Source organism: Vidua chalybeata, chromosome 7, assembly GCF_026979565.1.
Source record: "Vidua chalybeata isolate OUT-0048 chromosome 7, bVidCha1 merged haplotype, whole genome shotgun sequence".
NCBI classification, from domain to species: domain Eukaryota; kingdom Metazoa; phylum Chordata; class Aves; order Passeriformes; family Viduidae; genus Vidua; species Vidua chalybeata.
The window spans coordinates 37,987,993-38,014,741 of NC_071536.1; the positions used below are offsets into that span (position 1 = coordinate 37,987,993).

Here is a 26,749-nt window from a genome sequence, read left to right on the forward strand (position 1 = left end):
CTCTACCATCTGTTGAGGTGACATTTGAAATGAAGGTGTCGTGGGGCTGTTCCCTGCACTGCTCTGGAACTCAGGCATTGAAGGGGGAATTGCAGGTGTGCCTTTGTCTTACATTATTTAAAAGGCTAAAATACAGCTGGAGAAATAAATGGGATTATGGGAAAGGATTGAGCTCTTGGACTTCAGAAGCTGGCACAGACCTCACTGTCCAAGGGGAACGGGAGGATGTGTTTATAAAATTGGTGTTTTGTGTGAGGTTTGGGTTGTGGGGTTTGGTTTGGTTTGGTTTGGTTCCCTCACCCTGTGCCAGCTCAGTGTGGGCACCTGTTTCGGTAGGAAAACCACCTGGATTGGGCATCCCAGGGGAAATGAGGACTGTAACTCAGGATTCTTCCCTGCTGAGAGTGGATGTAAGAGCAGCATGGCTGGGTGCTCCTCACTGCTGTCACCTGTGCCACCCTGGCAGGGAGGTGTGGAGCTGCCAGTCCTGCCCATGGAGCTGGGATTCCCTTCCTGCAGAGGGAATTTATCCCAGCCTCTCGCTCAGCCGAGTGGCTCCGGCTGGGAAAGCTTGTCAGCCGTCCTGGAACACAGACATCACATGTCCAGTGCTGTTTCCCACCCTCATTAGTGACAGAAAAGGACACTAATTAGCTGTGCTGTGGCTCTGGGTGTGCTGTTCCCAGGAGCAGAGCCAGGCTCCCTCCGTGGCACCGCGGGAATGGCCGGGATCTTCAGGATTGTAAAATGCAGGAGAACCCAGTGGGAAGGAATGCTGATGTCTGACTCCAGCTCAGAAGGCTGAATGATTTCTTTATTATAACTATATTTATTATACTTTATTATAACTATATAACTAACTTTCTTTATTATAACTATGCTAGAATACATTAATATACTATTTAAAAGAGATACTAAAAGTACAAACCTACTTTTCTAACTGCCAAATCTCACTAACTCATAACTCCCATATCTAAGTAACTCACAACTCGTGACCCTGTTCATGAGAGCCCAGCCACAGGTGGGTTGGATTGGCCACCAGCCCCAAACAATCCTCACCAGAATCCAACCAAGCAATCACCCCAGGTAAACAATTCTCCAAGCACATTCCACATGGGAAAAACAAGGAGCAGAAATAGAAATTGTTTTCTCTTTCTTCCCTCTGTGCTGCTCTATGAAAATTCCTGAGAGAAAGAGAAATGTGCTTGCCACACTTCAGAGCTGCCAGGCCGTGCTGCTGCTCCTGCTCAGTGTGTCCTCCCTGCCTTGGGGGTCCCACATTCCCCCCATCCCCATTTCCCCTGAGTGCTGGAGGTGCCTGGCTGCTGTAGGAATTTCCCTTTCCACTTAAAAGCAGAGCTGGAAGGACCCAGAGGATGATGGATCCAACCCCTGGCCCTGCACACACCCCACCAGTCCCACCCTGTGCCTCCCTGAGAGCCTTGTCCAAGCCTTCCCTGAGCTCTGGCAGCCTTGGGAATGTGACATTCCCTGGGGATCAGGGCCATCCCCCTGCCTGGACACCGTGCAGGAGCTAAATTTTAAGGAGCTAAGTTTTGCCAAGTCCCAACCCAAGCCTTCCAATTTGGTCCTTCCCTATGGAGCTGTGCAGCTGCCCCGGGGGTGCTGCTGTCCCCCAGTGCCTGATCAAAGGCAGAATTCCACCCTGGAAGTGTGAAATCCTGTTTGTGGGGCCCTGCTGGGGCGTCCCTGCTTCCAAAGCCACTTTGAGTGCGCTGACAGAAGGCTGAGCATATGTTCCAGAGGGGCACCATTAGGAGCAGTTGGTTGCAGCCTTGGTAATGCTGGGATTTACAATCTTCCCATAATCTCTGGTGCCTGTTGAGCTGGAGAAGACATTCCCACAGGCAGCTGAGGAGTTGGAGCCTTCTGGAAGGATGGATCTGGCCCGTGCCCACCGGCTCCCATTGGGAATGGGGGTGCTGGTGGCACCCTGGGATTGGAGCCTCCCCTCAGGGGATCTGTGGTGCTGGAACGCCACCCAAGAGCTCCATTGCCATGAGAGATGTTTGGATTTGTCCTGGAGCAGCTGCTCCACTGGCTGTGCCATCACTCCCCTCTCCTCTGGGATGCTGGTGCCACTGCTCCGTGTTGGTGGCAGCTGGGGGCTACAGGCAGATCCACAACTCTCCTGTGGTGTGGGGCTCTCTTTTCATCTTTGTGCCCCCAAAATGAACCCACAGGTCATGCTGGCCATCCCTGGGAGGTTCCCAGGAAGGGCAGGTGAGGCTGGGAGGGGAGAATTCCCCAAAGTCTCCAGATTGGCGCTACGTCACGTTGTGTGGGACCCAACATTTGGCTCTTGTGGGAATGCTTCCAGCAGGGCTTCCAGACACCCTCACTCGGTTCTAGGGGTGCAGGAGTCACGGGCTGGTGTTGTGTGGAAGCCCTGGAGCTGAGGCATGATCCCAAGGGAAGCACAGCAGCCCCAGGAACACGCAGCTCCCAGGCAGGGATCGTCTCCCCCGTGGGCCGGGAGTTGTTGTTGGCAGTGGGAGCCGTGCCGAGGCTTGGAGAGGGAGCTGATCCCTTGCTTCCCAGTGCACCCCAGCCAGGGAGCGTGGCTGAGCTCACACAGGAGAATTTGGCTGGGTTTTTTTTTTTTTTTTTTTTGGCATTCCTTCAGCCACGGAAGTGGGGAGCTGCCGATAGCATCTCGGAGTTCTCGCAGATAAGGATAATGAAGTGTGGGGCTGATAAGGAAGTACCATTGCTGGGAAGAATATTTCTGCTTTGCCAACTCCAGCTAAAGGGAAAAGTTGTTTGTGATCCGGAGCACAAAACTTCCTCAGCTCTGTCTGCCCTGCTGTGGGATTGCTGCTGCTTCTCCCATCCATCACCAGTGAGTTTCCCTGGAATCCCTGTCAGGCTGAGGTGCTCCCAGCAGGCTGCTCAGGGCTGGATCCCATTTGGCCTCCGAGGATGGAGCTGCCCGTGCCAGACTTGGATCATACTTAGTGGATAAAAGGATTTTTTGGTTTGTTTTTGTACCGTTTCAAGTGGAATTTGAGGTATTTCCAGCCTGGCCCGGTGCTTGTCCCGACGCCAGGCTGGGAGCTGGTTGTTCCTGGTGCCAGGGTGGGATTAATCCTGCTGCTCATCCCGGTCATGTGCCGGCCAGGGCTCGTTTTCATTCCATGCCATGCTCTGCCTGGGAGCCCAGGAGCTCTTTAACCCAATTCCCATTCCCAGCTCCTGGCAGGGGAAGCCGAGGAGAGCCAGGGCTCCTTTCACAAAGCTCTCTTCGTGTCAGCACTTCCAAAGCCAGACCTGAAAATCCCGGGGTTTCACTCATGGGTGACACCCTTGCACACAGGTGCCACATGCCACAGGCTCCTGCCCCCAGGGGAAGGACTTGGGGACTAAAATATTCCCAGAAAAACCTCTTTATAAATCATTTTTGGCTGTTTCTGTCTTGAAGCCTGAATCTGTTCAGTTCCTGATTGTGCTGACAGCCAGCCCAGCTCCTTCTGCCTGGGATCTGCACCTCACAGTCCTTGGATATTCACTGATAACTGAATCCAGCTTCCTTCTCCAGAACCATCCTGAATTCAGCCAGGAATTAGGGACAGTTGTGCCTTAGGGAACCTGAGGAAGAGCAGGTGTGTGGAATAATTTCCCCATTTTTGTGCCATCAGCACCGTAGCTTGAGTGCTCTGGGCTGGGTGATCCATCACAGGTTGGATTCAGTGGACTTGGAGGTCTATTCCAACCTCAGTGATTCCATGATTCCATGATTTTGGCAGCACCCTCGGTGTGCTCCTGGCAGGAAATACCAGTGTGTGGTGTTGCAGCACAATTCTCCTTCACAATTCTGATTGTTTTAAGGGAATCAAAGGGAATTCTGATGAAATCCAAGTTTTGTCTGGTCACAGGCTTCCTGCAGCAGGAAAATCACGAGGTGGATGTCTGGGAGGGCGAGCAGGTGAAGTGTGTCTGACATGAAAAGATGAAATTAGAAATGTATTTGTGGATAAACAAAGGGAATTGTAAACATCTGTTGGCATCAGGTGAGAAATCCTGTGGGATTCAGTTGTAAGGATGACTCTGGGATGACAGGAGCTGGAAAGAAATCTCTTCTCTTTTCTCTTTTTTCTCTTTTCTCTCTTTTCTCTTTTCTCTTTTCTCTTTTCTCTTTTTTCTCTTTTCTCTTTTCTCTTTTCTCTTTTCTCTCCCTCTCCCTTCTTTTCCCGAGTTTAGGTACCTGCTTACATTGTCCACAAATTTGGGATTCATCTTCTCACAGAGATTAAAAATAGCATCCAGAACTGCCTCAGGAATGGGAGCCCAGCCAGCACAGCCACAGATTTATTTGGAAAAAGTAACCTAGTAGGGATTTTATGGGCGAGTTCAAACATTTATTGGTCTGGCACCTACCTTTGGGACTGCTTTTGGGACAGCCACAGTAAAAGTGCTTAAGGAATAAGCAAAGTGATCCCTCAGGAGGAAGCTCCAAAGTGGGATAAGTCTCCCCTCAGTCTTTTTCTCCAACAAAGCAAATGCCCTCAGCTGCTCCTTGTATGGCCCCTCCAGGGAAACTCCAGGAAAAAAGGATAAACCACCTGAGATGCAGGGAAACTCAGGGAAATAGGGAAGAAACACCTCCCAGATCCAGGGAAATATGAGGGAAGGGAGATAAACCCATCCAGATCCACAGAAACTCTATGAAATAAAGGACCCCCACCCTCAGATCCAGGAAAATAAAAGGGAAGGGGGATAAACCCCCTCAAATCCAGGAAAACTCAAGGAAAAAAGGGATAAATCCCCCAGATCCATGAAACTTAAGGCAAGTGGGGATAAGCCCCCCTAGATCCAGGGTAAGTTGAGGAAATAAGGTTCAAACCACCCTAGATCCAGGGTAACTCAAAAAAATAAGGTTTAAACCCCCTAGATGTAGGGAAATTCGAAGAAATAAGGTTTAAACCCCCCTAGATCCAGGGAAATGGAAAGAAATAAGATTTAAACCCCCCTAGATCCAGGGTAAGTTGAGGAAATAAGGTTTAAACCCCCCTAGATCCAGGGAAATGGAAAGAAATAAGGTTTAAACCCCCCTAGATCCAGGGTAAATCGAGGAAATTAGGTTTAAACCCCCCTAGGTCGAGGGAAACTCAAAGAAATAAGGTTTAAACACCCCCAGTCCCAGGGAAACTCAAGAAAAGTGGAGTTATCCATCCTGAGGTCCATGGAAATCCAATGAAAGTGGGGATGAACTCCCCCAGATCCAGGGAAACTTAAGGCTGGTGCATTCCTGGCTCTGACATGTGTAAAATATCCGTGCCCAGGAGGAGGGAGCAGGACCAGGCAGGACATATGGATGAGTTTGGAATTAGGACACAGCAAAGGCCAGGTTTTCTGGGAAGGGAGCAAAGGGAGGGCAGGCCAGAGGTGTTTGCTCAGGGCCACCTGCATTCCCTGAAATCCTCATGCCTCATTCTTGGCAAATCCGTGGAGCCTTGAACACTTCAGGAAAGATATTTCAGAAAGGTGACGTGCAGTTTGTGTCCGGTGAAGCAGCAGAAAGCAGGGCTGGTGTCTGGAAATGCTGGCTTTTAGTCACTTAAAATCACTCACACAATGCCCACGTGTGTGTGAGACACGTTTTTAGTGATTTATTTATTGCCAGCCCAGGCAGACAATGTCAGGGAGCCTCGGGGACAGCGACACCAGAGCACAGGACACAGCAGCCCTGCTGCAGGAATATTGCTCCTTAGGGCTGGAAAATCACAGGATTTGGGTTTATTTTGGCTTCCTTGCACCTCCTCTGCCAGGCTGGAGTGGTGCCTGCAGTAGAGAGACCTGTAAATATTTCCAGTATAAATCCAAGTTTGTAACTTGCTCTGAAAAATTCCCTTGGGATTGAGGCTTGGTGTGTGAGAGCCTTTTCTGGTGTTTACATTTTTAGGTGTAATAGACTTCCAAATAAATTGCTTTCCCTGTTCAGCAAGTACTTGAGTGCAGCAAAGAGGGATGTAAATAATTTGCATTTTTTGAAGGAGTTCTTTTGATTTATCTGCTCCCTCTGGGCAGCGTGAGGGGAGTGCAGAGACCTGGATTGGCTGGAGGATGTTGGGAAGAGAAGGGAGTTCAGGGAAAATTAAAAAATTAAAAATAGGCTCCAAAGGCTCCAGTCCTGAGCATCTGAGTGAGTTCCTGGCTGCCTCCAAAGCAGCAGTTTTGTCTGGGACGTGGTTTTCCAAGGAGGGCTCGTGCTGACATTCACTGGAGACAGAAAACCTGGGACCAGGCCCCGGGCCAGGCTTTTTATCCCTGACTTCATTTATTTTTCTTGGTTTATCCGACCCTTAATATTATTCAAAGGAAGGTTTTGTTCCTAGAGCAGCATCCATCAGGGTTCCCTCCGTCCTGGGACTGAACCCCCGGCCCCGTGGGTTGGGTTTGCTCCTGGATTTTATTTGTGTCCCTTTAAACACATCCCTGTGGTTTATTCTGGCTTTGGGAGGGGGATGTTTTCCATCTGTTTGTGTGGGGGTGGAGGTGGGATTTTGCCACGTGGGGGTTTCTCGTGGGCGCTGCAGTTCAAATCTCAGTTGGTGTTGCATAAGAAGCTCACTTGGAATGAATTCCATGGATTTCTGTCCATCATGTGAGGAGAGTGTTTGTGGGCACAGGTTGTCCAGAGAAGCTGTGGCATCCCTGGCAGTGCCCAAGGCCAGGTTGGACAGGGCTGGGAGCAGCCTGGCACAGTGGGAGGTGTCCCTGCCGTGGCAGGGGTGGATGGGATGAGCTTTAAGGTCCTTCCCAATCCAAGCCTCTCTGGAATTCCATGATTTCTGATGGGAAAATGCACGTTATCTCTATCATAGAAGTGAGTGTTGGATAATTTGGGATCATCAACTGCCTTAAAAATTACAGTTAGGTGACATTTAAGTGTTTTGATGTGAATTTTATCCAGCTTTTCCTGAATGAGGTTGATTTGACTGACGTCCCTGACCAGCTCATCCCTTTGGAGGGGAAGTGAGGGATCCTCCATGTGAGGGGAGCTCGGAGGGGTTTTGTCCCACCCACCCTCTGAAAATCCCTTCTCATCCTCAGGAATATCACAGAAATCACAGAATCCCAGACTGCTTTGGGATGGAATATTAAATCCCATCCCATCCCATCCACAACTCCCACTATCCCAGGGCACTCCAGCCTGGCCTTGGGCACTTCCAGGGATCCTGGGGCAGCCACAGCTGCTCTGGGAATCTGTGCCCAGGCCTTCCCACCCTGACAGGGAGGAATTCCTTCCCAAAATGCCATCCAGCTGTGGTGCAGTGGGCTGTGCACAGCTGCCAGACCGGCTTCGGAAGCCGCTGCCCGGAATGTTCCTTTTCCTCCTGAGCAGCTGATGGATGAGCAGCAGTGCAGTCCCACGGGTGACACATGCTCCACTTCCAGAGGGTTTGTAGGGAACAGCACGAGGGAATGGGATCTTCTGACTCACAGCAAAGCTGCTTTTTTAGTGGGATCTGGGGAAAGGTTCCAGGGAAAAAGCGAAATCCCTTGGTGTGTTTGGGATAATTGTAGGGGTGCTTGGACCTCACTGATCTCTGTGCTGCTGTGAGGCAGCACGGGAGTGGAAAAGATGTAAAAACTGCTGGGACCCCTTTTGTGTGCATTTCCCAGCATCTTTGTGCCCTGCAGCTCCCAGCACTCGGGGCTGCCCCATGAGTGGAATCGTGGGCACTGCCCACCATCTGTGCAATTCCCAGCACAGCCTTTGGAATACACATCTTGGTTCTTTGGGAGCTGCTTTCTCTGACTTTTCACTCAAAGGGCTTTAATTTTGGATTTTGTGGCTTGCCTTATCAGCAGTGAGTGATTTAGTGAAGCCACGGGACGAGCTCAGAGCTTGGAGTGAGTCAGGCCTGGCTTGGCCTTTGAAGCGTTCCTACCATGGAGTTCTTTTCCAGTGCTGAATTAATAAGGTTTCAGCTTCCCCAAAACGTGAGGCCACGAAGCTGAGTCTGGATCTTTGAGAGGAACAAGCAGCTCTGTGGTCACTGCAGCCCTCGGTCCCCAAAACCTTCCGGAGCTTTCCTGGATAAAGTTCCCTCAGCAGGGTTGGAGTCATCATGGCTCTCCCAGTGAGGCCCCCACTTGCTGTGTGAGGAGAAGAGGTTTAGGATCAGAGAATCAGAGAATCCTCAAGGCTGGAGAAGCTCTCCAAGATCTCCAATCCAGCCATGCCCCGTGTTCCCAAGTGCCACATCCTCATGGCTTTAAATTCCTCCAGGAATGGGGATTTCCCCTGCCCTGGGCAGCCCGTGGCAATGCCTGGCCACCCTTGCCATGAGGAAGAGTCCCTCATCTCCCTCTATCCCAGCACTCAGGGAGCGATCCCGATCCCGCAGCGGCTCCCAGTCGCTGCTTCCACCCCTACAGTGCCCGGATTAACCTCTGGGGAGAGCTGGGAAGGAAATGCTAATTTATGAGAAACACGCAAATGGCAGTGCTGATCAGAGAGCTGCACGTGGGGAGGGACGAAGGACAGGGCTCAGAAAACTCATGGAAAACCACAGGGGTGGCAAAAAATAGGAATGTGAGAGTCTGCCCTGCACGTGGGCATCACCAGACTGGGGTGACCTCGAGAGGTGGAAAAGTCTCTCTTTTAACTGGTGCTTTTAAAGAAAGATTTAGTCTTTAGTCGTTTGGTCTTCAGGTAGTTTACTGTGTGTTATCTAAAAGATTTTCTTCCTGAGCTGCTGCAGTTCTTTCAGCAGGTCAGACAGAGGCACACACACACACTGGCACTGTCCCTGACACCCTCTCACTGCCCAAGGGCTGGTGCCATCTTTTATATCACACATCACCTATTAAATGTTTATAGTTTTTCCCCAATGCCTATCACCTATATTGAACAGTGGCTTTCTACTCTAAACCAACCTGTGAGTGCCAACATCACCAAGAACATGGGGGATAGGAAGGAGAAAGAAGGAGGACAGGGCACGCCCAAATCCCTCCATCTCAGAACCTCTGACCCCATGTACAAAACTCAGACCCCTCTGTACAAGGCCTAAACCCCCCTGTACAGCACTCAAAAATCCTTCCTTTCACTTTGTGACTACTTCTACTGTAACATCTAAACTTTTGTGATTTCTTGTTCTCCCTGCAAGGTTGGTAAATTGTTCCATGGGTCAGATTCAAATCCACAGGGGTTTCTGGCTGCCTGCCAGGGTCTCAGAGGCTTCTGCCCTGGGCCAGGAACATCCAAGAGTGTCTGAGGGACATTCTGGGTTCTGACAGCCCCGTGGGCAGGAACCCCTGGCTGTCTCCAAGCCAGGCTCCATCAGAATCACAGAATCACAGAATCACAGAATCACAGAATCACAGAATAATGAGGTTGGAAGAGACCTCTAAGATCATCAAGTCCAACCCATGCCCTGACACCTCAACCAGACTGTAGCACCAAGTGCCACGTCCAGTCTTTTTTTAAACACATCCAGAGATGGTGACTCCACCACCTCCCTGGGAAGACAATTCCAAGTGCTTTATTATTCTTTTGGTGAATTTTTTTTTCCCAATATCCAACCTGTACCTTCCCTGATGTAGCTTGAGGCTGTGTCCTCTTGTTCTGTCAGTGCTGCCCGGTGGAAGAGACCGACCCCACCTGTCTGCACCTCCCTTCAGGGAGTTGTGGAGAGCAATGAGGTCACCTCTGAGCCTCCTCTTCTCCAGGCTGAGCACCCCCAGCTCCTCCAAACGTTCCTCACAGGGTTTGTGTTCCCAGCCCCTCACCAGCCTCGTTGCCCTCAGGACTCCAGGCTGATTTGTAGCAGGGCCAGCTGTCCACAAACACCCAGGAGGAGATGGTGTCCCAAGGAATATTCCCCCTTCCCTTCCACAGGATCCCTGGATGCTCCCTTATCAGCTGAGGAACCGCAGGTTGTCACCACAGTGTGCTACCTCCCAGCTCTCCCCTTCCAAATATGAAGTAGATGTTCCTCAGGCCCACAGAGATGCACGCTGGGGAATCATGGATCCAGAATTCAAAAGTTTGCCTTGGGGTTTTTTTTTTGCCAATCATTTCCCAAGGATGAGCTCCACACGCCGTGCCCTCTCTCCTCAGCAGGTCCCTCCATGCTGTGGGAGCTTCTCCTGCTCTTCCCTATGGATCTGGGGCATCTTCAGGAGGAGAAAGGCCTGGTGCAGGCAGAGCATTGGTATTTTTAGATCAAAGACAAGTTTAATAAAGGAAAAAAAAAACAAAACAGGAGAGGAGAAGGGGGATTAGAACAATAAGCACATTTAATTTTAGCCTAGCTTGGATTCCTCATAAAGTCAGGGAACTTGGAGCTCGCTTCAGTTGCCTCTGGCTTTCCTAAATAAACACACCAGAGCAGGGCTGGGAAGTTAAGTAGCACAGAAAATTGCAAAAAGTTGCATTTTAATATTCTAGGAGAATATTAAGGGCTGTTTTACAGGCCAGGCCCTGAAATTAAATTTTAGTGCTGTACAAAAATCCCGAGGTTGTTTTGGTAGGCAACTCCTGGAGCTACACAGAGACTTTTTCTGCAGAAAGGGTCACAGTTAGGGCAGGGTGAGGAACCTTCTCCAGCCATGGCAAGTGAGCAGGCTTTGGGGCCAGGATCTGCTTCTTACGGAGTTTTGTAGTTTCTTCTGGAATTTTTGTCTGGAGAAGAGCAGGCCCAGGGGGAGCCTCATTGATGTCTACAGCTCCTGGACAGGAGGGTGGAGTGAGGTGAACTTGGGGTCTTCTGCCATGTCCCAGGTGAAGGCTTGACAGGAAATGACCCTAAGTTGCACTAGGGGAGGTTCAGGTTAAATATTGGGATTTTTTTTTCCCCCCCCTGGAAGAGCAGTCAGGCATTGGAATGAGCTGCCCAAGGATGTGGTGGAGTCACCATCTCCGGGAGTGTTCAGGAGGTCTCTGGATGTGGTTTAGGGTTGATGGACTCGATGACCTTCAAGGTCTCTTCCCACCTGGATGATTGTGGGGTTTTGGGAATTTTCCCCCAGGCTAAAGAGGCCTGGTTGGCTCTGCCCTGCTGTGCTGTGGGTGATCTGCTCAACGTGTGCTTCACCTGGGAAGCGTGTTAGGATGAAGAATCACGGGATGACTGAGGTTGGAAAAGGCCTCTAGGATCATCAGATCCAACCATTCCTCCAGCACTGCCAAGGCCACTTCAGCCCCTGTCCCCAGGTGCCACATGCACCCGTTAATGCTGTAGCCAGATGTTGCAGACCTGTAGTAAACCTCAGGTTAGAGGTGATTCAGTGAGTAGGGTGAGGCAGGAGGTCCCACTGGTGACTCCTGATGGCTCCAAGCCACCACCAAACAGCCCCTGTCCCCTTGGTTGTCCCAGGAGAGGATGAGAGTTGGGAAGTTGTCCTGCTCCAGCCTCAAAGGATGAGCACAGAGCCCTGGGTTTGCTCCTGCCCGGGCACCCTCCTCGTTCTAAACTGGTTCCTTTTCACACCAGCTCCATTTAGGGATTGTGAGGGAACATTTCCAGCCTCGGCCATCACATCTCTGACAGCCAAGGGTGACAGTGTCACATGAACCCATCTGAACTGATTTATGGTGCTTTTCATTCTCTCTTTCATGGTTTTGGAATTTGGTTGCTCTTGGATGCTGGTCACTGGGAGGATGTGGGCAGCTCAGTGCCAGGAAGGGAACTTGGATCCCCTCAGGAGCTGGGATTTGGTTCTCAGGCTCCCTCCAGCCAGGGAAGGGCTGCTCTGCCTCAGTGCTATGGAGGTGGGAGGTATGGACTCGCCTTATGAGCCAGTTGTGGGTCTGCTTTGTAAGAACTCACTGGATATTAATAAAAGTTAAAAATACTTCAGGCCCTGCCTTGAAACAGCCCTGACTGAAATGCAGGAAAAATGAGGATCGCAGCTCGTCGTGGTGGAGGCAGTGAGATAAACCCTGGAGAGCTGCAGGCAAAGCGCTGTGCTGAACCTGAGGAACTGGGAAGTGTGACAGATAGGCTGGAGAATAAACTCAGATTGGGAAGTTCCAGGTGAGGTTAGGGAGTCCTTGAAGCCTGGACTAAGAGCAGAGCTTTGATGTGGGTGTGCAAGTCTGAGTCACGAGGACCGAGACTTGTTTGAAGTGTTTTAAAGCCCTGATCTTTTTCCTAAGTGCTGTTCCTAAGTGTGGCTTCTGGGAAGCCAGAAACGATCCAGGTTTGCTTTTCCATCTCTCTGGGAGCAGTGGAAGGTGGGAGTAATCCCAGTCAGAGGGAGGACAGGAGGAGAAAGCCAGCTGGGGATTAATTCCCAGGAGTTTGAGTTACTGTGCAGTGGCTCACGGAGGAGGAGTGGGAATTCCCTTCACCCTCACCTGCCACATCAGGGTGTGTCCTGCCAGGTGAGGTTTTCCTGGGATCCCTTTATTCCTTTCAAGGTCAGCAGTGCCTTTATGGAAGTGGGGAGTTTAACCCTTTGCTGGGATGGTTTTTAATGCCCCTTCCTCCAGTGCTGGTGTTGGTCAGACTCCCCTTCCCTTGCCAGGCTCTGCTTTCCTGCCCTTTTCCATCCCCATCCATTGGATGGTGAGGACATCCCACATTTTGGGGCTTCACGAGCTCCTGCTGACACACCCAGGGCCGTTCATGGGAAGAAATGGATCAGGAGGACTCTGTGCTCCTTCCCAGCACAATTAATGTCAGGATTCATTAAGAAAAGGGATGCGGACTTGAAGGTGATGTGATCAATAAGAGCAGCAGCCCGATGCTATTAATTAGCAGTGCTATTAATTAGCAGTGCTCATGCTTTTGAGTCAGTTGAGTTGCTCCTACGCTGGTTTTCCAAAACATTGGGCCTTTTAATCCTGAGGAAAACGAGGAATAAGTTGGAAAAAGCACAGCTCAGCCGTTCCACCGCTGGCACTGGAGCTGGTGCTGGTGTGACCTGGGCTGCAGGTGGCACCTGGAGGCATCTGCTGGTGCTTCCCTGTCCAGCTGGGTGCTTTATCCTGCTCTGACACGTGGGATGTGTGTCAGCATTTTCCCTGGATAATGCTGGCTGCAGGAGCACTTTGCCCCCAAGGCCTGGGGCCACCACGTGTGGCTGCCTCAGTGCCCTTTTTCCATGGAAGGGGACAGCAGGACAACCCCAAGGGACATCTCTGAGACCAAGGACAAAGCCAAGCCGTGGTGGCGGTGCCCAAATCCTGCAGATCAGTCCACAAATGAGATTTTTAGTGCCAAAACCTGGAACTGGAGGCTCCGCCAGTTTGGATGGAGCTGGGCTTTGTTTCATAGGTTAAAAATACATAAATTTCCTTGTTGCACTCTGGTTTTATTTTTAACTCTTCAGCAATTTAATATTTTGGAGGTCTGCTTGTACTCCCCCCAGTTTTCCATCTGCTACTGTGATTAATTTAAGGCCCAGCCTTATCCAGCCAACCCAGAGCAAACCAAAGGAATGGAAACCTTACCTAGATCGTTTGGCACGTAGCAGCAGACACGAATAACTTTGGAATTCGGGGATGGGAACAGCGAAGTCCCGTGTTCCTGGAGCCAGGAAGGGCTTGGCCAGGAGCCCTTGCAGACAGCAGGAGGCTGTGCAGGATCCAGCTGTGGTTCCTCCAGGTTTGTGCTGGGAGGTGTTGCTGAGCAGTCGGAAGCGGAGGGCTCCGGTTTCCTGCAGCCTCTCCAGGCAGGAGGACGTGCCAGAGCTTGGCTTTTCCCCCCTCCCCAGGCCTGGAAGCACCGTGAGGTAGTGGAAAGTTGTGAGTGAGGAAGGTGGGGCTGATCTCCCGAGCATGGGGAGGAAGGAGCGGGGAGAAGCTGCGGAGCTCACCTGGGCTCGGCTGCTCGGCCAGGGGGGCAAAACAGCCCGGCCAAAAATTTATTTTTAACCTGGATTGTTCTTGGGAGGAGCCATGCCTGGCAGGGCCAGCCAGGGATGAGGATGAGGATGAGGATGGAAATGAGGATGCAGAGCAGTGGGGCACGAGGAGAGGCTGCTTCAGCTGCGGTTCCCACTGACAGAAGAGGGTTTTATGGGATCCTCGTGGAATCTGGGGATCCAGTTAAAGGTGCAGCTCTTCCTGAGCTGCTGGAAATCTGCTCCAGCTGCTGGAAATCTGCTCTGCTGGCAAAGGGTCTCCAGCTGCACAAGTGGGTGGTTATTGTAAAATGCAGGTGAACCTGGTGGGCAGGAATGCTGATGTCTGACCCCAGCTCAGAAGGCTGAATGATTTCTTTATTATAACTATGCTAGAATACATTAATATACCATTTAAAGGAGATACTAAAATTACAAACCTACTTTTCTAACTACCATATCTAACTAACTCACAACTCGTGACCCTCTCTGAGAGCCCAGCCACAGGGGGGTTGGATTGGCCACCAGCCCCAAACAATCCTCACCAGAGTCCAACCCAGCAATCACCCCAGGTAAACAATTCTCCAAGCACATTCCACATGGGAAAAACAAGGAGCAGAAATAGAAATTGTTTTCTCTTTTTTTATCTCTGTGCTGCTCTGTGAAAAATCCTGAGAGAGAGAGAGAGAGAAATGTGCTTGCCACAGGTGGTGACACAGGGGACACAGGCAGGAGTTTGGATTGTTTTAGGAAGGGAATAGTTCTGCTCTCAGAAGCCTCCAAAGCCCTAATTGGGAAAAGATGGAAAGGGAAACCACAGGACATAGACCTGTCATTATCATTAACTAAAGAGCACTGGGATGTGTGAAGCCCAGGGTTGTAAGAGCTGGAAGTGGCCAGGAGACGTTGGTGAGTCATTCCAGGGATCCACAGGGAATAAGAGATCCAGACGACCCATGTGTCTGGTTGGGTGTGACTGCAGCAAACCTGGAGCCAGTTCAGTAGCTCTGCCTCAGCTCCTGCTGCTGTGCCTGCAGTTGGGGACCTGGGAGCAGAGCACTTGCATTGCAGGAGCCACTTGGGGTACTGCCATGCAGGGATGTAAAAAAAACCCTACTGCTTCCCATGGAGGTAAAAATATTGTGGTTTAGGATCCCGTTTTCCAGCAGGGAGTGGCTGTTGAGAATAAGGAAATCCTTAGCCCAGGTTTCAGAGAGAATATGGGGCAGAATCCGGGAATATCCTGAGAAGGATCATGGATCCAGCCCCTCACCTTGCACAGACACCCCAAAATCCCACCCCGGGCATCCCTGGTGTCCAAACCCTCCTGGAGCTCTTGGGGATGTGCCCATTCCCTGGGGAGCCTGGGCAGGGCCAGCACCTCTGGGGGAAGAGCCTTTCCCTGAAATCCAACCTAAAATTCCACAGCACAGCTCCAGGCATTCCCCAGGTTCTGCCTGGGATCACAGAGAGCAGAGGTCCCTCAGGAGGAAGCTCCAGACTGGGATGTGTCCCCTCAGCCTCCTCTTCTGCAGCTGAACAAACCAAGTGACCTCAAGTGCTCCACATGTGTCCCTTGCAGACCCTTCCTCATCCCTGTGCCCCTCCTTTGGGCACTCACTGGCAGATCTAAACCTCCCTCAGGCTGTGCAGGTATTGTAAATGCAGGTATTGTAAATGCAGGTGTGCAGGTATTGTAAATGCAGGTGAACCTGGTGGGAAGGAATGCTGATGTCTGACTCCAGCTCAGAAGGCTGAATGATTTCTTTATTATAACTATACTAGAATACATTAATATACTATTTAAAGGAGATACTAAAAGTACAAACCTGCTTTTTTAACTCCCATATCTAACTCACAACTCGTGACCCTCTCTGAGAGTGCAGCCACAGGTGGGTTGGATTGGATTGGGTTGGATTGGGTTGGATTGGGTTGGATTGGATTGGGTTGGATTGGATTGGATTGGATTGGATTGGATTGGGTTAGATTGGCCACCAGCCCCAAACAATCCTCACCAGAATCCAACCCAGCAATCACCCCAGGTAAACAATTCTCCAAGCACATTCCACATGGGGAAAACAAGGAGCAGAAATAGAAATTGTTTTCTCTTTCTTTCCCCTGTGCTCCTCTATGAAAAATCCTGAGAGAGAGAAGAATGTGCCACAGCCACCTGCAGGTAACCAAGGTGGTTCTTTCCTTCCCAGTTCCCTCCAGCAGAGCTCAAGCCAAGGACTGGAGGGACTGTGGAGTGACCCCTGGTCCTGCCCATGCCACTTTAAATCTCTTCTTGGGAAGTGAGTAGGTGCTAGGTTGCCCACGGGGAGCTGAGCCTGGCTCTGGGTGCCCAGAGAGGATTTTCCCTGCGGGAGAGGGCAGGAATGTCTGGAGTGAGCTGCTGAGGGCCCTGGGGTGCTGGTGTGGAGCAAAGCAAAGCACTTCCCGCTGCAGACTGAGATCAGATGGCTCCGTTTGGCACGGAGATCATGGAGAGGTGGTGCTGCCTGGCTCCTGTTTTCCCTCTTGCAGGCTCTCAGCCCTGCCAGGTTTCCAGGCAGGTTTCCTGTCCCGGTGCCAGCCGGGGGGTGCCTAAGCTGATCAGCTCCAAGGAGATCAGAGCTTGACAAGGGCTGCATTGCAGGTAAACACTGGAGCTTTTCCTCCAGCTGAGAGCCAGTGGAGCTGTGAAATATGGCTCAGGAGTGAGGAATGGCGCTGGAAGAGCCCTCAGGAAAAATACCAAGAAGTGCATGAAATGATAAGCGGAGCTGATAAGGTGCCTGGTGAGAGACTGAGAGGAGAAGCAAGCAGAGATATGATCAGAGCCTGTAAATACTGTCAACATGACAGCAGAGATGAGCAGGAGAAAGAGTCATTGTTATCTGATGGAAAACAAGCTCGGGGAGGAGCAGCCATGGAGCAGGAGGTGTGGAGGGGATCCCCAGGAGCAGGAACACTCCGTGGCCAGGATGGAGCAAATCCTCAGCTGTCCCTCATTCCCAAGGCTCTCCTGGTGCCCATCAGTGTGGTCAGCACTGCATCCCCTGGCACAGAATCGCCCTTGGCACCTGTGATCCTGCCAGGAGCTCCCTTGAATTCTGATTTTCCAGGTGCCAGTGAGGTGTCCTGGTTGGCTGATCCCAACAGGTGCTGCTTGCCCCCATCCTTCCCTTCCCTGGGATGGGGTTTGTGCAAGGAAACAAAGGGAAGGAAGGGAAGAGGATGGGTCTGGGATGGTTCCAGGGACCTCCAGGACAGCCTGCTGGAATAAATCTGGAGGCTGTGTGTCACACAGCTGGAGAAGGTGTCCCTGGAGTGGGATTTCAGTCCGAAACTCTGATTTATTTATTGATTCCTGATTTATTGCTGTGTCCGGTGCCAGCGGGACCGGCCGGCTCCTCCTGACTGGGAATGGACTGCCAGGGGTTAACTGGGGCCAGTCTGGGAATTCCAGCTGGAGCCCAGGAGATGCTGGAGCCCAAGAGGTGCTCAGCAGATTCTCCACCCACCACTTGGCCTTGCTGTGCTCGGCCGGGCTGATCGGGATCCTTCCCAGACCTGGTGTTTGCAGAGCTCTCCAGGTGCTCCTGGGTCCCATCCAGGTGCTCCTGGGTCCCATCCACTGTCCTGGGTTCTCCAGGAGCACAAGCACGTCAGATATGCTGCACATTCTGGGACAGGGCTCTTGGGAAAGCCGCCCTTCCCAGAGCTGTCCTGGAAGGAGAGCTCACATCAAAGGAGCCAGGAACGATAGGGATCAGATAATTGCTGCCTCTCCCCTTCCTTCTGACTCCTGTCACTCACAGTCTGGGATTGTTGTCCCTGTGGGTTGGGCAGCAGCAATCCTGGCTCCAGGATCTGTGTCATCCAGATAAGGTGGAGAGTGGTGACTTTTCCAGCCGGGATAGCTGTTGGAGGAAAATGGAGTGGGATTCCATGGTGCTGTTGGGAGAGGACTGTCCTGCAGCCCCAGTTCAGTGGGGGTGTTTCCCTCAGGAGTGGGACCTGGCTGGGGCACAGAGTGGCTCCCGTGCTGTGGCAGCTCAGGGAATCCTCTCCTCTCTGCTGGAGAGAGGTGGATGGTCACAGAATCCCAAACCTGTTCGGATTGGAAGGGACCTTAAAGCTCATCCCATGGGCAGGGGCACCTTTCTCCATCCCAGACTGCTCCAAGCCCTGTCCAGCCTGGCCTTGGACACTCCCAGGGACAGCCACAGCTGCTCTGGGAAGCTCTGCCAGGGCCACCAGCCTCACAGGGAACATTTTTTTCCTAAAACCCCAGGAACTGGAGCTCAGGGCTGGCCCTCAGTCGCTCACCTCGTGTGTCCCAGCTCTGCCCTTGGGTGCCTCGTGATTCACCGGCGCTTTTGGGGCCAAAACCAACACGGGGAGGGGAACGTTCCTGAGCAGCTCTGGCACCAGGAGTTCACAGGAAACAATTCAACAACCGCAGCCACGCCGCCTTGGTTTGCTGCAGCTGGGTTTGGCCCTGGTGGATGCCTGACAATGTTGCTGTCTCTCCACAGAATGCCATGAACCTGCCTCCCGACAAAGCCCGGCTCCTGCGGCAGTACGACAACGAGAAGAAGTGGGAGCTCATCTGTGACCAGGTGAGGAGCCCCTGGAGAGCCTTTGGGAGATGCCTCTTCCCAGCTGCTCCATCCACAGCATCCCTGGGCTGGGCAGGACCGTCCTGCTCCCAGGAGCTTCAGATGCCCATCCCTGCTGCTCCCTTGTTGGTAACTGCTCCTAGAGGCCTTGCAGTGACAGCTGCAGCCACCCCAACCCATCCTGGGGTTCTGTCATTCCCTCTTTTGTGTCACGGATCTTTCTCCGTGTCCCAGAGCTCTGGGCTGGAGTCTGTGCTGGCAGCAGCTCAGGCAGAAGCTGCTTGATCCCAGCCTGAGGTGCCAGTTCCCAGCTCACAGAGGGATATAGCCCTTTCCCCTCTGATGTTCCATCCTGGATTCCCTCTGGCTGCTGAGCGCTGCTGGTTTGCCTTGCACAGGCTCAGCCTGACCTCAGAGTCTTGCAAACAAATGAGCAAATGAGCAAATGAACAAATGAGCAAATGAACAAATGATCAAATGAGCAAATGATCAAATGAGCAAATGATCAAATGAGCAAATGATCAAATAAACAAATTATCAAAGGAGCAAATAAATGAGCAAATAAACAAATGATCAAATTATCAAATGAACAAATAAATGATCAAATGATCAAATGAACAAATGAACAAATAAATGATCAAATGATCAAATAAACAGATGATCAAATAAATGAACAAATGATCAAATAAATGAACAAATGATCAAATGATCAAATGAACAGATGTCAAATAAATGATCAAATGAGCAAATGATCAAATGAGCAAATGAGCAAATGATCAAATGAACAAATGATCAAATGATCAAATGAACAGATGATCAAATGATCAAATGAACAAATGATCAAATAAACAAATGATCAAATGATCAAATGAACAAAGATGAAATAAATGATCAAATGAACAAATGATCAAATAAGTGATCAAATGATCAAATAAACAAATGATCAAATGAACAAATGAACAAATGTCAAATAAATGAGCAAATGAACAAATGATCAAATGATCAAATGATCAAATAAATGAACAAATGAACAAATGATCAAATGAACAGATGATCTCAGTCCGGGCAGTGTTTGGCTGCCCACGTCACACACTGTGGTAGTGATGGCTGGAGCTGTCACCTCCAGGACAGGAGGCTGAGCCCCTGGTCACCTCCAGAGGCTGGGAACATCCTCGGATGAGGCAGTGCCACATGCTGAGGCATCTCCTCCTGAGCTGTGCAGGGCGTGCAGCAATTAGCAGGATGTGATGGAGAAACAAGAATGGCATTCTGGAGGGGAAAACAAAATGTGACCAAGTGGGATTTGAATTTGGGAGCCAGCAGGAAAATGCCATGAAGTTCAGCAGTAATGGCTAATGAAAATCACGGATCCAGCTGTGGGGAAGTGGGATGTTCCCTTGGGATGTAAACTCAGCAGAACCAGGGTGAGTTGGGCAGGAGGTCAGGGACACTGGGATAAAGATGTTTGTGGGACATTTCCTATTCAGCTGTTACAGTGCTGGGGTGCCTGATACAATCGTGGAATTCCAGACTGCTTTGGGCTGGGAGGGACCTTAAAGCCCATCCAGTTCCAACCCAAGGGACACCTTCCACCATCCCAGATTGCTCCAAACCCCATCCAACCTGGCCTAGGGCACTTCCAGGGATTTGGGGGCAGCCACAGCTTCCCTGGGCACCTGTACCAGGGCCTGCCCACCCCCACAGGGAAGGATTTTTTTCCCAATATCCCATCTAACCCTGCCCTCTGGCAGTTTAAATTCATTGCACAGCTTATTGAAGAATTGCTTTTTTTTCCCCATGAGTTTCCTGTGCAGAGAATGTAAAGCTTGGGCTATTTCAAGATTCAGTTTACTGAGACATTGAAAAATTGCAGGAGCTGCTGCGAGTGGTTGCAGATTGCCCTGGATCTTTGGCAGTGTCCCAGGCCAGGCTGGACAGGGCTTGGAGCAGCCTGGGACAGTGGGAGGTGTCCCTGCCATGCCAGGGCTGGGATGGATGGGCTTTAGGGTCCCTCCCATCCCAGTGCAGCCTGTGATCCCCAGGTTGGTGTCAGGGTGTTCCCAGAGCTCCCTGCAGAGGTGTGAGCTCCGAGCCGAGTTCCTGCTGGCAGCAGCGCAGGCAGGAGCCCGTTTGATCCCAGCCTGGGATGTGCAAATTCCCACCTGGGAGCCGATCCACCCTTTGCAGCTGCTGCTGATTCACCGCCGAGCTCCGGGCTGAGATAGCAGGCGGGAGCAGATGGGGAGGAAATTTGCAATCTGGAGTAATCTCCTTGCACAACTGCGAGTCCACCCCCGGGCTGGGATGAGTCCCTTCCCTGGGATGAATCCCTTCCCTGGGATGAGTCCCTTCCCAGCCCTTGGAAAGGCAGGGCTGATGGAGCCAGCAGTGCCAGGAGCACGAGGTGAGCCACTGCCACCTCTCCCTTGTCCAGCCATGCCAAGGGACACACTGGGCAGGGAGGACAGGCCGGGGTCTGTCCCAGCTCCCTGGTGCCACCCCCCAGTCACAGCACAGTGAGCAGGTGGCACTGAAGGGACCAAAGCGCAGCATATGGGGGGTGAAATTTTATATAGGCATCATATAGAAATATTGCTCTGGGATATATTAATATTGCACCTAATATTAATATTAATACTAACATATATAATATATGGTATATAATATATGGTATATAATAAATGATATATAATAAATTATATATAATAAATGATATATAATATATAATATATAATATATAATATATGGTATATAATAAATGATATATAATAAATGATATATAATAAATGATATATAATATATCACATTATATATTATATATTATATATTATATATTATATATTACATACAATATATCATATATTATATATAATATATTGCCTATTATATTATATTATATTATATATATATATATTAATAGTATGTGTCATATATAAAATATAGTATATATTCACAATATATATAAATATTGCCCTGGAGTACATAAATATTATATATAATATATTATATTATATATAATATATAAAAATATATATAATATAATATAATATAATATAATATAATATAATATAATATATATATCATATTATGTATAACATAAAATATAGTATGTATTCACAATATATAAATATTGCTCTGGAATATATAAATATTTTTATATATACATATACAATAATATAAATATTATATGTAATATATAAAAATACATTCTGTATTCACAATATATAAATATTGCCCTTGAATATAGAAGTATTAAAAATAATATTAATATGAATACTAACATTATATAATATATATAATATTATATTATATTATATATATAAAATATAGTATATATTTGCAATATATAAATATTACCCTGGAATATATAAATATAAATAAATAAATAAATAAATAAATATATATACAATAATACAAATATTATATGTAAGATATAAAAATACATTATATATTCACAATATATAAATAGTGCCCTGAAATATATCAGTATTATATATAATATTAATATTATTAATTATATATATAAATATATTTTAAAAATATATGATATATATATTCACAATATATAAATAGTGCCCTGGAATAACGGGGATGAGGGCACTTCCAAGAATAGGGGTTGTGCAGGATTTTTTTATTCTAAATGCAGTTTTTGACTCCTGTTTTCCCTTGGTTTCACCCACTCTGCCATTTTTGCCTGCTTTTTCCTGTAAATCAGTGAGGAAATGTGCTGGTTTTCAACTTAGATCTGAAAGAAAAAGGTGTCCAGAAATTGTATTTTTCTAAACAATCTGTGCAGCAGATCCTGAATATTTGGAGTTAATTGGAGAACATTAGGAGTTAATCCCCAAAAAGGAACTCTCACTTTTGAAAAAAAATGAGATTAACAAAAGCGGGGAATCATTTTCATGGTGATGATGACAATAATAATAATTACAATAATAATAATTAATAATAATCTGCCGTGAATAGGATTATTTGCATCGTTTGAGTCATTGTAAGGGCTGCTGGGCTGGTTGTGGAGGACTCATCCCACGTGGAATTTTCTCTTCCTTTGTTTTTAAACCTTCCAAATCGTCGTCCTCAGCTTGCTCTGACCTCTCTGGATAAGGTACAAGGAGGAGGAAAAGAGGAAAGCCAGGAAATCCGTTGTCCACTCTGGAAAGGGTCAAGGTGGCCATCCGAGGGGTTGGGTTGGGAATGACCCAGGCAGGCACAGGGATGCGGTTTCCTGGCATGGAAATCCAGGAAATGGGATCCTCAGAGGATGTTTTTGGTGTCCTGGAGGCCTCTGTCCCAGCTGAGTGCCAGGAGGTGCCGGAAGGGCTTGGGGACATCCCACGAAATTCTTCATTGCCCTCTAATGGCACGTGGTGGCAGGGCTTGGAAAATCCCTGAGGAGAGGGGTGCTGTAAGCCAGGGAATGGAGGGACAGCAGCACAGGAGAGTGTCGGAATCTCCCCCGGACTGGGGTGACCCCGGGAGGTGCTCAAGTCTCTCCTCCAGCCCGGGCCCTCAAAGAAAGACTCAGCAGTCTTCAGTCATGCAGTCTCAAGGCAGTTTCTTGCACGTTATCCCAAGGCACTCAGACTCCCTGGCATTCTCCCTGACTCCTTCTCCCTCTGCATCTCTCTGGCCCAAGGGCTGGTGCCATCTTTTATATCACACATCACCTATTAAATGTTCATAGTTTTCCCCCAATACCTATCACCTATATTGAACAGTGACTTTCTACTCTAAACCAATCTGTGAGTGCCAACACCACCAAGAACATGGAGAATAGGAAGAAGAAAGAAGGAGGACAGGGCACGCCCAAATCCCTCCATCTTAGAACTTCTGACCCCCATGTATAAAACTCAGACCCCTCTGTACAAGGCCTAAACCCCCCTGTACAGCACTCAAAGATCCTTCCTTTCACTTTGTGACTACTTCTACTGTAACATCTAAACTTTTGTGATTTCTTGTTCTCCCTGCAAAGTTGGTAAATTGTTCCATGGGTCAGATTCAAATCCACAGGGGTTTCTGGCTGCCTGCCAGGGTCTCAGAGGCTTCTGCCCTGGGCCAGGAACATCCGGGAGTGTCTGAGGGACACCTTGGGTTCTGACAGGAGAGCAATGGGACGAGCTGGGCCCAGCACCTTCCTTCGGGGGAATAAATGGGGACAATTCACCGGGATTCGATTCTGAGAAGGATTTGGGACACACGGGAGGTGTGGGAGCAAGGCATGAAGAGATCCGCAGGAAAGCTGGGGGGTTTGCACCCAGAACCTCCTCCTGAGGTGCTTGTGGAGCTCTTCCTTTCCTGAAGAAGCTCCAGGAGAAGGCAGGTGCTGGTGTTTCGGAGGCTGGTGGCCAGCGTGGAGCTCTTGGGGTGGCCTTGGTGAGTGGGGTCCTGCTTTGCTTCCGAGGGGGTCCCTGCCCACGGGATCCAGGGATGGCTGATGGAGAAGGGCCTGAGCGAGGAGCAGGGTGTGCTGTGCCATTTTTTGTCCCAAATTCCTCAGTGCAGCCTGGGTTTTTCGTCAGGGATGTGCTGAGGGGACCGGGAGCCCTGACGGTGCCTCTGACCCTTTCACAAAGGAGATCCAGGGGTTCCTGCCAGTGTCCAACCAAGGATTTTCCATCACTTTGCATGCACTGCAGAGACAGCTCTGGTTTGAGAGCCTTTGCTTAAAAACCCTGGTGTATTCCAGGGAATCTGCCCTGTTGGGGTAAACACGGGGCGGAAAAATCCCGTGATTTACTGAATTCAGGAGAAGCTGGACTTTGGCACGCTCGTGGCTTCTTTCCTCTGGGTCACCCTGGGAGAGGAGGCTCTGGGAAGATTCAGGCAAGGAGGGATGGAGAGGTTGGAGATAAAGGCATGAGGCTCAGCGATTTGGGATTGGGAAGGGCCGGGCACCCCTGGGGGGAGCAGCAGCTGGGTCCAGCACGGAGCTGGTGGTGATCCTGGGGGAATGGATCACGCTGCCTCCTCGTTAGCTCAGGGATGAGCAGCTGCTGTCCCCTCATTCCACGAGGACACTTCCACGGTGACACGTTGTCCTGCTGGTGGGAATGGCTGGGGTGGGACCGAGCCACCCTCCAGATCTGTGGGAGATGGGGAATCCTGCGCCGTGCTCATGACGCTGCTCCCCATCTCCTTGTCCGTCTCCTTCCCCACTGATCCCAGTCCGTGGGGCTCCACAGACTTCTTCAGGAAAGGAAGAGCTCCACAAAGACCTCAGGAGGGGATTTGGGGTGCAAACCTCACGGTTCTCCCGTGGATCTCTTCATCCCTTATCCCCACACCTCCCGTGGGTTTATGCACTCCCAGCACAGCCTGTGGGATCCTCATCCCGAGTTGGGCGCTTCCCCGGCATCTGGGAGTCCCAAGAATGAAACAGCTCAGGGAGGATCATGATAATAATGGGAATAACATATGGGCCAATGCAGAAAAATGCCCTGAATGGCTTTGGGAGCCAAGGATTGCTGGAAAAGGCACAATTTCCTGGTTCCGGAATGGATATCTTTTCCAGAGCTGGCTGATCAGGAGATGTCAGGTTCTTTGTAGGACCACGAGGAAGAGGAAGTGCAGAAGTCCAGCAGTTCCTCTTGGCTGCTGAAGCAAAGCCCCCCCTTCAGCCCCCCCCTTTTTTCCTGCATCTGTCGGAAAAGAAAGTGCTAATTCTGGGTGAAAGAGGCACAGGAGAGGTGTTGTGCTCCTGCTTTTCCCTGAATTATGGAATCATGGAATGGGGCTGGCTTGAAAAAGGACTTCAGGGCCGTTCAGTCCCACCCCTGCCATGGTGGCACACCTTCCACTATCCCAGGTTATTCCAGCCTGGCCCTGGGCACTGCCAGGGATCCAGGGGCAGCCCCAGCTGCTCTGGGAATTCCAGCCCAGCCAGGAATTCCCAATTCCCAATCTCCCACCTATCCCTGCCCTCTGGCAGTGGGAAGCCATTCCCTATGTCCTGTCCCTCCATCCCTTGTCCCAAATCCCTCTCAGAATTGAATCCCAGAGAATTCTCCCCATTTATTCCCCCAAAGGAAGGTGCTGGGCCCAGCTCATCTCATTGCTCTCCTGTGCTGCTGTCCCTCCATTCCCTGTGCTGCTCCCTCCTGGCTTACAGCACCCCTCCTCAGGGATTTTCCAAGTCAGAAAGGACCTTTATCCTTGGGAATTAAGCTCGTTTGCTTTGTAGCTGGCTGACAAAGGCAGCGTGCAGCCACTGCTGCTCCGTGCCCGTGTCCTTTCAGCCTGCAGATAATGCTGCAGCTCACAGCAGTCGCGCAGTGGAGATAAAAAGGGCTTCACCAGGATTTAGGAACTTTGTTGTGTCCGAATGGCTCCATCCAGGGAAGCCACCGTGTCCCAGTCGTGATGTCACCCCACAGCATTTGCCGAGCAAAGTTTGGATTTTAGGCTTTTGGTGTGCGTGTGGTAAAAATGCCCGACGACCTCGTCATTCAGATGGTGCTAAATCCTGGGCTTGGGAGCAGAGCTGGCCAAGGAGTGGGTGGGAATTGCCAGAAGTGGAGGGGAGGAGCTGACAGGAAATAAAAGCAGGGATTTTTAACTCTTTAATTATGGTTTCTAAGGCGCAGCAGTGCCTTGGGAGGTGTGGGTGTTGGGGATCCTCCCAAGGAGGATCATGAGAGCATCCCAGTGGATTCCAGGAAGATCAGCCTGCAGCCAGCTCCATCCCCAAGCCCTGGCAGCTCCCAGTCAGATTTTTGGGAAGAGGGTGGCTGTGACCAGACATCCAGGGTGACTTGGAGGCCTCACTGCACAGCCTGGCCCTTGCAGCTTATTAATCAGCCCCTAATATAAAACACTCCGAGCTGGATAAACCCAGACAGGAATCATAGCCAGGAAAGGGCAATTTTAAAGGCTAATCCCTCATAGCTTTCCAAACCAGCAAAAAAGAAACACTTGAGGGGGCTGTAAAAATGTTTCCAGGCCTAGGAGATGTTTACCACAAGTAATTTTTGGTCACTCCTCAGGTAGGAGCATTGCTGGTGTTTGCTGTTCATGGATAACATCTGGAAAGTCCTTTAACCCAAATAATTCCACTCCACAGGAATGAGCATCGCCTTTTTAAACGAAGCTGCTGCTGCAGAGATTATTACATAAATACATAATTGCAGCCAGGTTTGAAGAAAACAAACAAAAACATCCAGTAGCTGCATCCCAGACTGTTAAATGTGCTCCTTGAGTCTCTTGAAGCGTTTCCTTTCGAGGATTCCAGGCAGTTAAAGGTGGTGGTTGGGAAAAGCTGCTGTCACTTCAGCAGACAAGGGTGGATTACGTGGGAAGAGGAATTAATCCATAAGAGCAAA

At 49.9% G+C, this 26,749-nt stretch overlaps 1 protein-coding gene across 8 annotated transcripts in view; it reads left to right on the forward strand.

Annotated features, from left to right (window-relative positions):
• The window catches only part of FMNL2 (formin like 2), a 126,189-nt gene that overhangs the window by 51,959 nt on the left and 47,481 nt on the right, over positions 1-26,749 (forward strand). For all 8 annotated transcript variants that reach the window (XM_053947764.1, XM_053947760.1, XM_053947763.1 and 5 more), the window contains exon 2: positions 18,345-18,428. In XM_053947764.1, the coding sequence (XP_053803739.1) occupies positions 18,345-18,428 (84 nt within the window). The remainder of the gene's footprint in view (positions 1-18,344; positions 18,429-26,749) is intronic.